A 15,808-nucleotide genomic window follows, 5' to 3' on the forward strand; every position below is an offset into this window, starting at 1 on the left:
TTTACTTAATTCTACTAGCTGAAAATCAGTCACGTGACCATACATCCCGTTCCCCGGGGACCTTGAAAAATAAGGTTAGCTTTGTCAATGGGAGTCCTTAGATGGTACAAATGGTTAACAAGCTCGGCTGTTAACCAGAAGTTCGGAGGTTCAAGTCCACCCAGAGGCACCATGGAAGAAAGACCTCGTGATCGATCTACTTCTGAAAAATCAGCCATTGAAAACCCTACGGAGTACAGTTCTACTCTGAGACACATGGGTCACCATGAGCTGGAATCAACTGGATGGCAGCTGGTGGTGATGGTGGTGATGTGCCAAGGAAAATGAGAAGATAGGTTTTGATGACCAACTAGCAGCCTGTGCCACAGGTGACGTGGTAACAAATACACAGGCTTAAGCCTAATGCTGCTCACTGAAATTATTTAATCCTTATAAATAATCCTGAAAATCCTCTAACTTTAGCTCTGCAAATAGTTTTTTATTTTAAAAAAGAGAGATTGAAATTTTACTTTCCCTCTGGTTTACTTTTTCTGCTGGTTAAAAACAAAAACAAAACCAAAAATCCTTCTATAGTCTGGACCTTTTTTAGGATTTACTTGTAAGGGTTAATAATCATATTGCCTTCTAGGAAAATTTAGGTTATCCAAAACCTAAAGTATGTGACTTTTGTCAATGTTTTTTTCCCATTTTTCATAGTTTCCAATTTCATTATCAAGGATCCTACAGGTTGCTAGGTAAAACCCCTTCTTAGTGATAAGGATCAGATTTGCGGTTTATTATTTTTCTAACAAAGTAACCATTTATGGCAATAAGTTATTGTAAAAACAGTGTAGAGGCAGTGTATGACCTCCTCTTACTTCACAAGGGGGAAGGAGAATCAAGATCAACACCCCACGGCTGATTCTTATGAGGTGGAGATCAGACATACCTCCTCTCTCTGCCATTTTTACCAATTCTGACACCAACCATCCCTCCCACGGCTCTCTCTACTTCTGTTTGCTTTCATAATTCACTGCAGAGGCCACACAGAACTCACAGACAGTATTGACGATTATGGGGTTTATTAGAGGAGTAAGAGGTTACAATTCAGGCTCAGGAAGACTCAGGATATAGTCCTCCATCAGGACAGCTTCTTCCCAGCCATGCCGCAGGCACACCTGTCTGTGGCCCCTTGGCCTCTGCCTTGCTCAGGCAAGTGTTACAAAGCTCTTTTAGCCCCTGCCGATAAGTGCCCAGAGGCACCCCACTCCACCAGTAAGTCTCGGCCCAAAGGCACTCAGCTTTCCTGATCCATGGGCCAGCAAGCCCAGTGTGCCTTCTCCTGCTGGTCTTTTCCTGCCAGTCTCTCCTGCCACTGTTTCTCTGCCACCATTTCTTGCTGTCTTCAGTGTTATGGCTGTTTTTTTCCTGGGTTCAGGAGCTTTTCAGCACAGGGATCCTGGTTCCGAAGGACATACTCTCCACACCTGGCTGTTTTTCCTTGGTGGTGGTGGGATCTTCTTTCCTGCCTCTGGAATGGCTCACCTCAAACTCGGAAGGATGGCTTGGTGGGCCACAATTACCCTATCCACACAGGTCCACTGAATCACCTGGGTGGGAGTTACAAGACCGTGGCAAGAAAGGCCACATAAAAGCAATCCATCGCACCACAGTTGTCCATTTTTTAGCGTCTGGTTTGTCCATTGAACGGTGAAAGGCCTGTTTTATTTAATATCTCTAGCATTAAAAAAAAAAAAAAAATTAGAAATAAGTAGTTGTCTTGGTCATTTAGGGCTGCTATAACAGAAATACTACAAGTGGATGGCTTTAACAAAGAGAAATTTATTCTCTGTCAACTCTGGAGGAAGGTCCTTGTCATCAATCTTCCCCCGGTCGAGGAGCTTCTCAGGTACAGACACCCCAGGTCCAAAGGATGTGCTCTGCTCCTGGTGCTGCTTTCTTGGTGGTATGAGGTCCCCATGTCTCTCTGCTCACTTCTCCTTTTATATCTTGGAAGAGATTGGCGTAAGACACAATCTAATCTTGTTGATCTCATCAGCATAACTGCCACTGATCCACCTCGTTAACGTCTAGTAATAAGATTTACAACACAATGCATAGGAAAATCACATCAGATGACAAAATGGTAGACAATCACACAATACCGGGAATCATGGCTTGCAAAATTTATACACATATTTTTGGGGGACACAATTCAATCCATGACAGTAGTCTTCCATGAAAATGGAGGCAAGTGACACATTTATTCTCTCCTTTTCATCCTGCAGCATAGTTTTTCCTCTGTGATCATCAAGTAGTCATACTTGATTCTCTGGGAAGTTTATTACCTTTGATGTATTTAAAGAGACTTCATTTTTTACTTTGGAGTCCTTGCAAGGTACTATTTGAATTCTCTTTAGGAACACATACTAAGTAGTTGACATACAGCTTTCCTTTTCACAACTGGGTAATTTTTTTTTTAATGACTTTTCTTTAGCAATAACCTTTATAAGACTGGGTAGCATGCTTCATCTTGGCCATAATTACATCTCAGAGACTGAAGATGTATGCTCAGTTGTGTCTTTCTCCAGGATCTCTGATTGTTTTGTTTTCGTTTTTTGAACCTATACAACAATCCTGTGAGGTAGATACCATTATTTTCCCCACTATAGATGAGGAGACTGTGGTCAGAAGGTTAAATAACTTGCATAAGGTTACCCATCTGTTTGGGGGACATCTTGGCTTCCATCCCAAGCAATTTGCTTTCCAGAGCCCACACTCTTAACTGCTGTTTCTAAGGGTAATCCAGAATTGAGTTTTTCTACTGTGGACATCATGGACTATCACAGGGCAAGAGATTCTAGGATTCAAGAGGAGTCTTCATCAAATTGTCTTACCACTGGGGCTCTGATTGTTCAGTTGGACAAGTGAAGCCAGAGGAAGCTAATTAATTGGAAGAACAGGGAGGACTATAGGGCAATAGATTCTACTGAGGGTCAAGAGAGGTATAATGAGGGTGATAAAGGGGAGTTCTGTGCCTAGCATCTTGGAGAAGGGGATGAAATCTAAAACTTGAATGTATCAGTGAGTGGGGAAAATGATTCAAATCAGGCCTGCCTTATGCCTGTGGTGTTCACGCTAAACTATATTAGCTTTTTTTTTTTTTATATTAGCTTGTCCTTGTTTCAGGCCACCCAGTTTCATCCATAAAATCCTCTAGTCCATGTACTTGTCATCTTGTTTGGTGACATCCACATACAAACCAATGACCCAACTAGTTTTGGCTCTGCCATTTACTAACTGTGTGACCTTGAGCAAAAAATTTTGTTTCAGTGTTCCCTTCAGTAAAATAGGGATAATAATACCCATCTCATAGGTCACTGTGGCAGTTAAATGAGATTATATATATATTGTACTTAGCATAGCCCTTAGCACATGGTATGGAAAGGGCAGCTCTGAATGTTAATTGTTATAATAGTAGACTTTAGAGGTACATATATCTTTATTTTAGGCATGAAGTACTCAAAGCATAGAGAAGTTGAGTTATAGCTCATAAACCCCACAGCTAGTTGGTTGGTCCCTGAGGGGAGCATGAACTCAGACCTCCATGTTGTTCTTTCTATGCCAGACTACTTCTTCTGAAAGAGAACTGAAGGATGCCCATCTCATTTAAACAAATTATAATATCTATACACAGGCTTCAAGGAATATACCAAAAAACTAGTTGGAGCTAACAGAAAACTGAAAAGTACTGTTGAAGCCAATCTATTTCAGATATTATTCCTTCTCTGTTTAACAGTTTGTTTTTCCTCCTCACTTTTTCTTAAATCATATCTTTTAATCCTGCATCAGGTTCCAACCGGCAAGACTTTAACCTGATTGTAACCTTGAGAAATTGGATTACATATATAGTAGCCTGAAAATCTTGCTTGTTACTTTCCTGAATCTAGGGTTAAAATGCCAAGAAAAAAAACTGGGTCCCTTTCGGCCTGCTTAATTCAATACATTTAGACACAAAAATCCAATATTCAGAGCAATGTTGGTATTTCAGGAGGGTCAATTTTTTTTAAGTTAATAAAAGAAGCACCCTTCTGAGTCAATGATGGATTGGAATAACATAAGAATTACATGTGAAAGGTTTGTGGTGGCTGGTGTTCAGTAGGCATGTAATATTTGCTTTCTTTCAGTAAAAGAGCTGAGGTAAAAAGAAAAAAGGACCTTATACTTTGATGAGACATTAAAAAATGATTTCGCGTGCTTACAGCTGCATCTCAATGGTATTATGCAGATTAAGCTGTGGCAGAGTGTCTGCTTTCTAATGTTTCTGCCATCAAAGGATATACAAAATAGCTCTACAATAAACACAAATAGCCTAACAATATGTAAAGTATTCAGAAGATGTAAAGCTTTTTTTTGAAAAGAGGGAGTCATATGATGAATTCTTTCCTATTTTGAGAATTTTTTTAAGCATAATACTCTAATACGCATATTCCAATATTTTTCTTTATTGCAAAATGTCACTGGTTAATGATCAAAACCTCATTGATTAATGGGGACTGCTTTTAAATGAACAAAGACAATGGTTACCAGCTTTATTAATACTTAAGGTACACTTTTAAATTTTCCCCCAACTAATCCCATGTTTTGAAGGAGTTGTCTGACACACAGTCTGCGTAAGTTAAAAAAAAAAAAAAGTTCAGTAATAACTAATTTGTTTTTTCATTTCTAATTAATCAAATAAATATAAATGTGTGTGTGAGGGTGTGCATGTGTGTGTATAAAACTGTTGTATGAGCTTCTGAACACAATGAAATAAACATACATGTAATTCCAGCTAAAAGCAGAGAAACTTGACAGTTGATATAATTCCAGCTAAAAGCAGAGAAACTTGACAGTTTATCTGTACTCTGTAATCTTGAAGGTAAATGTTTCATTTCTGTTCAGTTTTTAAAAATAATAATAACCTAATAAATAACCTAATAAATATTTTTGTGCATTTTGAGCATATTAACAAACCATTAGAGAGCAGAACTACCAAAATGGGTTCTATTAGATTTTAATTTTCTCCAGCAACACTGTCCAATAGAAATATAAGCCACAACATAATTTTAAAGTTATTAGTGGCCACATTAAAAACAGTAAAAAGAAACAAATGAAGTTAATTTTAATAATATATTTAACTCAGTGTATTATCATTTCCATATGAAATCAATATAAAAGTTATTGAGAATCAACCACCAGAGGGATTGTATTCAGCAATACTAGGAATTCTTACAATTCAAGAAGAAAAAAACATAATCAATGGAAAAAAATATTCAAGAGACCCAAACAGGTACTTCACAGAGGAAATATACAAATGACCAATAAAAATGTAAAAATATACTCAAGCTCATTAATAATTATGGCAATACAAATTAAAACCACAATGCAAAGGACGCCTAGACACAGACTGGGGAAGAGCGAGGACACACTGGAACGTGCCTTCCCTCTGCCATGTTTTCACCACTTCTAACCAGTGAAAACTTTTAAAGTGTAATGCTTGCTGCATCCCTTCCACATCCCAAATTTCATGCCATTTTACTTTTGCCATACCTTAACCAGGAGACATACAGGGAAGAGAACTCTAGGAAATACAGTTCCCAACATAAACAGGTGGACAATTGAACAGTCCAGCACAAGATACCACTACACGCTCACCATACTTGTAAAAATTAGAAAAGACAGAATACCAAATGCTGATGAGGGTTTGGGGCAGCTGGAATTTTCATACATTGATGGTGAGAATGGAAATTGGTGGAACTTTATTGGAAAACTTTGGCATTATCTACGAAGCTAAATATGCGTAACCTAATAACCCTGGTGGCGTAGTAGTTAAGTGCTACGGCTGCTAACCAAGAGGTTGGCAGTTCAAATCCGCCAGGCACTCCTTGGAAACTCAATGGGGCAGTTCTCCTCTGTCCTATAGGGTCGCTATGAGTAAGAATCGACTCGACTGCAGTGGGTTTTTGTTTTTAATAACCAACAAAAAAAGGCATGTGTAAAAATGTTCACAGAAGCATTACTTATAGTAGCCAAAGACTGGAAACAACCCAAATGATGAAACAGGAGAATGCATAAGGTAATTATGATATAAAACCCTTTGCCATAGAGTGGATCCTGACCCATAGCGACCCTAAAAGACAAAGTAGAACTGTCCCAAAGGGTTTATGAGGCTGTAAATCTTTACGGAAGCAGACTGCCACGTCTTTCTCCTGTGGAGCAGCTGGTGGGTTGGAATCGCTGACCTTCCGGTTACCAGCAGAGTGCTTAACCGCTACCCACCAGGGCTCCTATTTAGGATATAAAACCAAAAAAAAGCAAACCCATTGCCATCGAATCGAATTCCGACTCACAGCAACTGTATAGGACAGAATAGAACTGCCCCATAGGGTTTCCTAGGCTGTAATCCCTGGAGAAGGACATCATATTTGGTAAAGTAGAGGGTCAGTGAAAAAGAGGAAGACCCTGGATGAGATAGATTGACACAGTGGCTGCAACAATGGGCTCAAAGAAAACAATGATTGTTTGGATGATATAGGACCAAGCAGTGTTTCATTCTGTTGTACACAGGGTCACTATGAGTCAGAACCAATTCAATGGCACCTAACATCAACAACTGTGCCACAGTATATGCATATGTTTAGCTTAAGTCGATCCTGCTAAACAGCTTTCCAAACGGTTGTACCAATTTATACTCCCACCAGCAGTGTGTGAGAGATTTATTTGTTCCCATATCCACAACAACATTTGGTATTGTTTGTCTTTTTCATGTTAGTCATACTGACATTCATCTATCCTAATATAGTCGTGTTACCAGGGGGACTAATCCCTGGAGAAGAACATTATGCTTCATAAAGTAGAGGGTCAGTGAAAAAGAAACACCCTCAACAAGATAGATTCCCACAGTGGCTACAACAATGGGTTCAAATATACTAACACTTGTGAGGATGGCACAGGACCAGGCAACATTTTCTTCTGTTACATGTAAGGTCTATGAGTTGAACAGACTCGGTGGCACCTAACAACATCAATATAGCCTTGAGGATAAATGTATGGTAAATGAGTGTTATGCTGTTGTAGTTTTAATTTGCACTGCTCTGATGATTAATGAAGTTTAGTACTTCCTTTTGTGGTCTTTGGATATCTTCTTTTGTAGAGTGCCATTAAGTTTTTTGCCTTTTTTAAAAATTGTATTGTCTAACTTTTTCTTATTGATTTGTAGGTTATATTTATATAATTCTGGATAAAAGTCCTTTCTTACATATATGTATAGCAGGTATCATCCTCTGCTCCATAGCTTGCTTTTTCATTCTCTGAAAAGTGTCTTTTGATTAATTTCTTAATTTGAATGTAGTCCAATTTAACAACAACAAAAAAAAATCACATATGTTCAGTGTTTCTTTGTGTCCTGCTTGAAAAATCTTTGGTTTTAAGTATTCTATAAGGTTATTCCGACGACACTGGGAAAAAAAAAAATAAGGTTATTAGAATATTATCTTGTTTAATTGTTCGTTTATTGTTTAATTGTTTGTTTTTTAATTGTTCACATTTAGCTCAGCAATCCATCTAGAATTAGTTTTTGTATATGGTGTGAGGTGGGGGTCAAGATTCGTTATTTTCCATAAACCCGTTGCCATCAAGTCGATTCCGAATCATAGCGACCCTATAGGACAGAGTAGAACTGCCCCATAGAGTTTCCAAGGAGCGCCTGGCAGATTTGAACTGCCGACCATTTGGTTAGCAGCCAAAACGCTTAACCACTATGCCATACGGATATCTAATTAATATACGCTGCAGTGTCATTTCCATTGTAAATCAATGACTTTAATCAGTTGGTCTGTTCTGTTCCATTTTGTTCTATTTCCAAACCAACTTTTTTTTTTTAATCAAGCAAAATGGTTAAAGTGTGGGGATCTCCTAAGATGAGGGAATTCTAGAAATAAGTGCTGTCTTAGGTCTTTTTTAGTTAGGGTTCTCTAGAGAACAGAACCAGTGATATGTATATGTATGTATATATAGAGAGAGAGAATGGTTATATCTCTCTTGATTAATTTTGGAGAACACAACTCTACTTTTGTGTTTGTTTGTGTAAAGAAACAAAGAAAACAAAGACACAAAAATAAGCCATTTTAATTTTTTTTCCACTATTCCATGTTGTTTTTAAAACCCTACTATCCCTGAGAAACGAGCCTACTAGAATGCAGCTGTAATGGTCTCTCTTGCATAAAACCCTTTAATGACTTCTCTTTGTACTCATTATATAACCCACGTTTCTTAATATATAACCCAGAGAAGGCCTACCTTTCCAGACTGACCACATCTTAACCATATGAGCTTTTCAGTTCCTGTAAGGAGACAAATGCTCCCTCCTTCTGTCTTGAATGTCCCGTCCCCCCCCCCCCCCCCCAGTTTATCCTTGTTCTTCCCTGGTTATTCTTTAATTCTTAGGGCAAGTATTTCTTAAAGAAGCCCTCTCTGACTTCCAGAGTAGATTTGGTCCTGTCTGTTTTACGTTCTCATAATATCCTGGTATTTTATTTCTAGAGAAGCTGTTCTAGTTTATAAGCATATTTTTCACTATTTTTTTTTTCAATCTTTTTCTCCAATTAGAGCACAAACTCCAATGGGGCAAGAATCATGTCTGTTTTGCTCACGACTGTTTACAACTCCTTGTGTTTAGCCCAGTTCCTGGCATATGATAGGAGCTCAATAAATATCGTTTGGTTATAGTTTTATATTTTATGTCTGTGGCATCTATGTAGCCTGTAGAGAACATGTCTAAGACATTTATACAGTCCATAGAGAACAATTTGATAAGAAGTAGATCACGCAAACTACTGTTGCTATATACTCTGGTGTCCTGGAGAATCTAAGAAATTCAAGGGTAGGATGCTTTTCCCATGTCTCTGGATTGGAATGCACCCCTCACCTAGATTTTCACATCCTTTAAGTGTTTTTCCTTTTCCCATTTCTTGAGAGATATTTTTATGTTTAAGTTGAGAGCCCTACAGTCAGGAGATAGATCATATTTAATATAAATGACAGTAAAACTGCCCAAGCAATGAGTGTATTATATAGACATAGTTAATAAGCAAATAAGCTATGTGATATTAAGCTGTGTTTTGTGTAACATTCTAGCGATGGTACTGAATTACCAAAGCACAGAGTGTGATTTATTTTTTGTGATATTCTGCATCAGCGAAATGGGCATTTACTTGATGCTTGGAAAATGCTTAGCTACAAATTTATGTCCCTCAATATTTGTTTCGTTTATATGTATTGTGGGCAACTTTAATCTTTCCTCTTGCTCTTTTCAGAAAGAATAACAACTGATCACTTTCTTGTCTGTATGTCCCATTGTGGACTATCAATTCTGTTCTTCATTTAAAATACAAATGCTCTAATAGGGATGTCTCCTATACTGATAATCTTATTGATGAAATTCATAGGATCATGCAGACATTGTTATCTCTAAGCCTCTGATAGTGGAGTATTTTCCATTTTTATTCTGGAAGAGAGTGACCACTTCTCATCAATAAGACAGTAGGATTAAAAAGAACATGAGTAAGGATTATATTTGCAGAGCCTGTCTATTTATTCAACAAGTGTTTATTAAGTATCTATTTTTTGTGCCAGAAGTGCAGAAACTCAGAGAAAGAGATGGGCATTTTCTATAAGACTTTAAAATTTTATTTCAAATGATAACATTCTGATAAGAGCTGAGTTTAAGTCCTTTGTTAGCTGTGTCAGTTTTCTCAGGTGTAAAATGAGGGTGATAAAGTAGCCATCTCATAAAGTTACTGTGAGGAGTAAATGAGGTGGTACATTTAAAACACTTATCCCAGGGCCTGGCATATAATAAGCACATGGTATATATTAACTGTTACTACTATGAGATTGAAAACCCCGGTGGCATAGTGGTTAAGAGCTTGGCCGCTAACCAAAAGATCGGCAGTTTGAATCCACCAGGCACTCCTTAGAAACCCTATGGGGCAGTTCTACTCTGTCCTTTAGGGTTGCTATAAGTCGGAATTGACTCAACGGCAACAGGTTTTTCAACGGGTACTATGAGACTTTGTCCACAGTTAGCCTCTTAACTATTTGTTTTCCTCTGTTTCTCCCTGATTATTTTTCTCCATATTGTCATCAGCACTAAATTTCTAAAACACTAGTCTGTTTGTGTATCCTCTTCTATACCATCTTCATAATATTTAAGACTTCAGTGGTTTTCTGTTGTGTGAAGAAGAAAGCTTCAAATGCATGGATTGCATTTAGCCTCTCATCATCCGACATTCACCTTTTTACCAAACCATCTACTACTGCCTTGACCACCCACTTGGTTGCAGGCCAAATAGGCTTCACACAGGTTTGCTTCCTCGCCTTGACTTGTGCTCCCCCTTCTGCCTAGAATTCCCGCTGTAGGCCTCATCGACTCTTCTCACCCCCAACCTGAAGAAACAACTCTCTAAGGGCAACTCAAAGATTCCTCTTACTCTTCCCAGGCAGAAATTCTTGGTCTCTATTTATTCATCTCCCTTTAATATTTATCACGTTATTAAAGTTAATTACATGTTTTGTTCTCCCACCACCTTGAGAGTTCCCTGAAAGCAGGGACCATGTATTACCTGAACCTAGTAGGCACTTAGTAAAAACTTGATGAGATAATGTATTGAGATCTTATCTAATTATATTTTAATTTAAATGTGGTTTTATGATTCTAGGTTCTGGGGCTTGTTCAAAACATGAGTGTTTTCCAGTGTCCAAAATGTAAACACAAAACTCACATTTTTGGTGCTGATGGTGCTAGGAAACTGGCACGGACCCTCGATCTTGATATTCTAGGTAAGACCATAGGATGTTATTTTGCATAGGAAGTGACAGAAGGGAAAGCGAGGATGAGGCATGGTATGAAGAGGGTCTCAGAAAATGATGAATTGCTTTGGTTTTGTGTTTTAAATTAGTATAGTGCAATCCTGTGTGCTAACCTTTCTTTACCTTTTTAGAATACTTCATTAGTGGAAGGCTTCTTGAATAAGATTTGCTCTGCCAGCTATGATAATAACTTCTCCTACAGACAAAAATGGCCTATAACTTGGATTTGAGTTTTGTGATCTGAGTACTGTGATTTGAAGCCTACATTTTAAATAATGGTCATCAATTTGTTTGTTAACTTGGGGACACTTTTCTCAGTATAAGCAAATACCAACCCAAAACCAAAACCGTTGCCATCAAGTCGATTCCAACTCATAGCAACCCTATAGGACAGAGTAGAACTGCTGCATAGGGTTTCCAAGGAGCACCTGGTGGATTTGAGCTGCTGACCTTTTGGTTAGCAGCCAAGCTAATAACCACTGTACCACCAGGGTTTCCAGTATAAGCAAATATATATGAAAATACCTGTTTATGTGTTGTAGCAACCTCTGGAAGCATCAGTTCTAATACATATGTAAAAATGTCTTCCTGATCAGTTCTGCATGCTTTCTGTAATCTTAGTCTGTGTGTTTGCCATGTCTATAAAATATGGCACCTGAAATTTACATTGTATACACTCTTTACAGCACTTAATTGAAGATTAATTAGTGTTTTGAGGAAAACTCAAATCATGTGTTAAATAAACAAAACATATTTTGTATAAAACATGTTTTTCAAAAGTTCACGAGCAACTTAATGGACTTTTTAGAAAACATGTTTTGATATTATAATTACGAATGAGTTTCTGTTGTGGGCAAAGACCAGATGTTGAATGTTAAATAAGGGAGGCATAGAGTGAATTATTACTTTTAGGGTAGTTAAAAATTAAGATTCCTTAGAGATTGAGGAATTTCAAAACATTCTGTATTATAATTAAGCTCCTAAAAGTTGAAGTTAAATGTATTATTGGTATTGTGCATATAGCAGCCACCACAATGCCAGGTGAATACTAATGATGTATTTTTGATACATTGCTGTAATTATAGGGACTAATTATGTTCTGCAACCAATTTTCATTTAACTAACCTAGAAAGTTCAATTTCCCAAATCTGCATAATAACATAACAGACTGACACTCACTTATATAATAAAGTAAATGTGTAATTATAATGGTGTTATTGAATTATGTTGGCAATATTGTAATTCTCTAAGTTATAAATGGTTGGTACAGTTTTGTTAACTCAGTTATTTAGAATTTGCAGCGTATCTCCTAGAGAAATGATCTCACATATGGAAGTTCCGTTCTAACCAGCAGTTCACAAATGTACATTTAGCCTAAAAATGTATCAGAAACACTGATTACTGATCACAGAAAGTGAATAGTGCATCAGACTTTTGTGTCTAACAGTGTTTTGGGAAAAATAATTCAGAGTCCCTACTTAAAACCTTTGGTGACTGAATTATTTTCTGCTTTGAATTTTTTTTTTTTTTTTTTGGATACCATGTGTTTTCAGTAATGGAAAGCATGGCTGAATCCTTGACTGTGTCTGAATTTTTGGTTTTCATTATGGGTAATATGTGGGATACCTGTTTCCTTATGGACTCTGGAGGTATGATTGGTGGGATCACAGGTGTGTACATTGAATGGCACCTAAAAATAAGGTATTTACGTGAACATGGAATCACTGCAAGTAACGCAACTTCCAAATAACACACAGAAACATGGAAATAGAAGCTTATCTCCCACTAAAAGAGACAAAAGTTTTGCGAACCATACCTCCAGGATATTCCACATAATACAATATCCTATAAAAACAATAATTTGCAGCACACGCCCGTTTTTTCAGTTTCAGTTAATAGAGGCTCTAGCCGTGCAGTAGCATGCAGCCTAAGTGGGAAAGCAGCTTCCCGAGAAACCCCAGAGGCATAAAATGTAGGTGGGCTCTATATGTTCCATGAGTCGCCACAGGGTTAAGGACACAACTCCTCATTTTAATGCAGTCATGGGTTCCCAGAGGGGGGTCCCTGAACTGAAGCAGGGGGCTCCAGTAATGAAGAGATTGGAGGAGCTGAAAGCAGGAAAAGAGCTCTCCTAGCCATGGCCTCCTGACCAGTTGAACCCTTTAGGAACCCTTATCCTTCACTGACTCTCTAGAAGCCTGTTTATCCATTGAGTTGTGTTTTAAAGGATTTTTTCTTTTTTTTTTGTAAAATGGCTCTTCAGAAACTTTATCCATATTTATATTTATAGGGACAATAACACTTAGAATAGTTAAGGTCTCCAACCATCTCAGAGAAAAACCCTTCAATCTATTACGTGTCTGGAATATACCCTCACTTCCTTCAGATCTAGTTCCTCAAAGATATTTTTAAGCCCAGACTACTTCTTGCTCATTCCCCACACCTGCAGGCCCTTTTATGCCTCTCCAACTACAACTGTTAGCCTGTTACCCCTCTCATTCTGCCACGTATTTTCTAGTAAGATTTTTCTTCTTCCTAGTCTACTCTTCCACACCTACAGGTAGGATTGTGAGTCCCTGGAGGGCAGAAATGAAGTCGCTAGGTGGCTACATAAAGGAGGAGGTTTTCTGGTTAACAGCTTGGCTGCTAACCAAAAGGTCAGCAGTTCAAATCCATCACCTGCTCCTTGGAAACCCTATGGGGTGGTTCTACTCTGTCCTGTAGGGTCACAGTGAGTCAGAATCGACTCAATGGCAGTGAGTTTTTTTGTTTTTTGGTTTTTCTATTATTGCAGTGGAAATGAAAGCATTCAGGATTCCTTACTATAATGACAGTTCATAAATTAAGAGAAAAAATTCTATGGGTTTCTAAGCATTTTCTGTAACTTATTTTCCCCCTGTAAACCCTCATGACAGTTTCCTACAGAGACTTAAGTTGATCCATTGAGTAGACATCAAATTTACTGAAAAGCTACTCTTTAAAGGGATGCCGAAATATTCATGTATTTTTGTCAATTGGCTATTGAATATTTAGGAAAGACTTAAAACATTAAGATTTCAAAACTTGCTGACAAGAGGGGTGTGGATATCTGTTCCTCTGCAATGTACTTCATAATATCAACTGTAATGTTGTTGTTGTTGTTAGGTGCCATCTAGTTGGGTCCAACTCATAGCGGCCCTATAGGACAGAGTAGAACTGCCCCATAGGGTTTCCAAGGAGCAGCTAGTAGATTTGAACTGCTGACCTTTTGTTTAGCAGCTGAGCTCTTAATAAATTGTAATAAGATTGTATTTTTGTAACATATGTTCTTTGTGTATTATTTACACTGCCTGGTATAGTGCTGAATGCTGTTTTAAATGAACACATGCACATTTCAATAACCTTTGCGTGGATTTGGAGCAGTTGAGAATGCTTTGTACCACAAGTAGTTAACCCTTCTACTTATGGCTCCTTTTACTGCATTTCAGATCTCAGCCTTTGGCCTCATTTGTGACGGCGCAGTGGAAAGACCCTATCCATGTGTCAGAGCATTCCACTCCTAAATTTGAACGCGTAATTGTAAAATGTCCTGAGGAAAGGTGTACAACCTCTCTGACCTTGGTTTTCTTATCTTTACAGTAGAGATTCTTATCAGATACTTCCTGAGATCTCATCAAGCTCACAAGTTATACATAATGCTACATAGATTAATAAATATAAGAAAAAAGTAATTCTCTCTGATAAAGAGGCGGATAGTTGAGATAACAGACCTGACCTAGTTTTCGACAGTTCTCCTAGCCCACTCATCTGCAACACCAGGAAGATGAGTCTGTTGTACTTTTGTTTAAACTGCGTTTTCCTCCCCATCTTTTCCTCTTCAGTGTCCTCTTACTATGTGGTGTGATGTATCTGTACCAGGCATTACAGGGAGTAATGATTTACAAATGTCTTCTAAGCCATTCCTTGCTGGAAGACCTCCAGCAAAGAATAAATCGGAGGCTTTCTCCCTCGAGTGGTGGCCACGTAGCTTCCATAAATACCGCTACAGTTGCTGTACCCCCCTCAGCTGGAATATTTTGCCCATAGTTTTTAGTCGAAATCTCTTTTTTCAGAGATTTAACAATTTGAGGATAGTCAGAACTTAAGTTGATTTGAATTTACTTAGCTTCAGATTTTGTTTCTTTCCGAAGCTCAAATAGTGAAATTCCAAATGCCTGTGTGAAGTTTTCTGGTACTAATAGATATCTGGTGGGCTCTTTTAGGAGACGTTCCCTTGCATCTTAACATAAGAGAAACTTCAGATACGGGCCAGCCAATTGTGTTTTCACAGCCTGAAAGTGATGAGGTAAGCTGTATTTTAAAACATATGCTTTTATTTCTTTTTACAATTACAGGATATGTATTTTCAATATACAGAAAGAATGTTGAGAAGACCAAGCATTTATAGTGCCTGTATGTAAACAAGGGTTAGTTAACCTGTCCAAAGCATCTGTACGTTATTCACTGTTTTATGAGGTAGACATGCCAGTGCTGGCCCTGAACTATCAGCTGAACAAAGTCACCTACGAAGAATCATCACCCAATCAGTTTTCTCACTAAGAACATGAACAACGAGAGTTCGTAAAATTCTTATTTTGCTGGTTAACAATAATCTAACTGCCCGGGGTTGTTATATTTCCTCCTTAGAAGTTGAACTGATTGTTGGGAGAGGGGAACCTAATACAAGAAAGGATTGAGTTGGATATAGGGAAATTTTATAAACCATTAGAGATGAGATTTTCATTAATTTATTTTAATAAACATGATTGGGGAGGTGGGATGGCAAGACAAGTAGTGTTTTATTAGCAAATATCTTTTGGGATATAGTAAATAGATTCTTGGGGTTTCTGAAGCTTTATGATTTTAAGCATACAATATTTTATTTTAATCTTTTTTTAAA

General features: G+C 37.8%; 1 protein-coding gene across 7 annotated transcripts in view; it reads left to right on the forward strand.

Moving 5' to 3' along the window:
• Positions 1 to 15,808, forward strand: part of NUBPL (NUBP iron-sulfur cluster assembly factor, mitochondrial) — a 250,736-nt gene that overhangs the window by 226,430 nt on the left and 8,498 nt on the right. For 5 of the 7 annotated variants that reach the window (XM_049897604.1, XM_049897606.1, XM_049897607.1 and 2 more), the window contains 2 exons: positions 10,740 to 10,860; positions 15,132 to 15,214. In XM_049897604.1, coding sequence (XP_049753561.1) covers positions 10,740 to 10,860; positions 15,132 to 15,214 — 204 coding nt within the window. The other 2 variants (XR_007518860.1, XM_049897605.1) reach the window with 2 other exon arrangements.

Source organism: Elephas maximus, chromosome 10 (genome assembly GCF_024166365.1).
Source record: "Elephas maximus indicus isolate mEleMax1 chromosome 10, mEleMax1 primary haplotype, whole genome shotgun sequence".
Classification (NCBI taxonomy): domain Eukaryota; kingdom Metazoa; phylum Chordata; class Mammalia; order Proboscidea; family Elephantidae; genus Elephas; species Elephas maximus.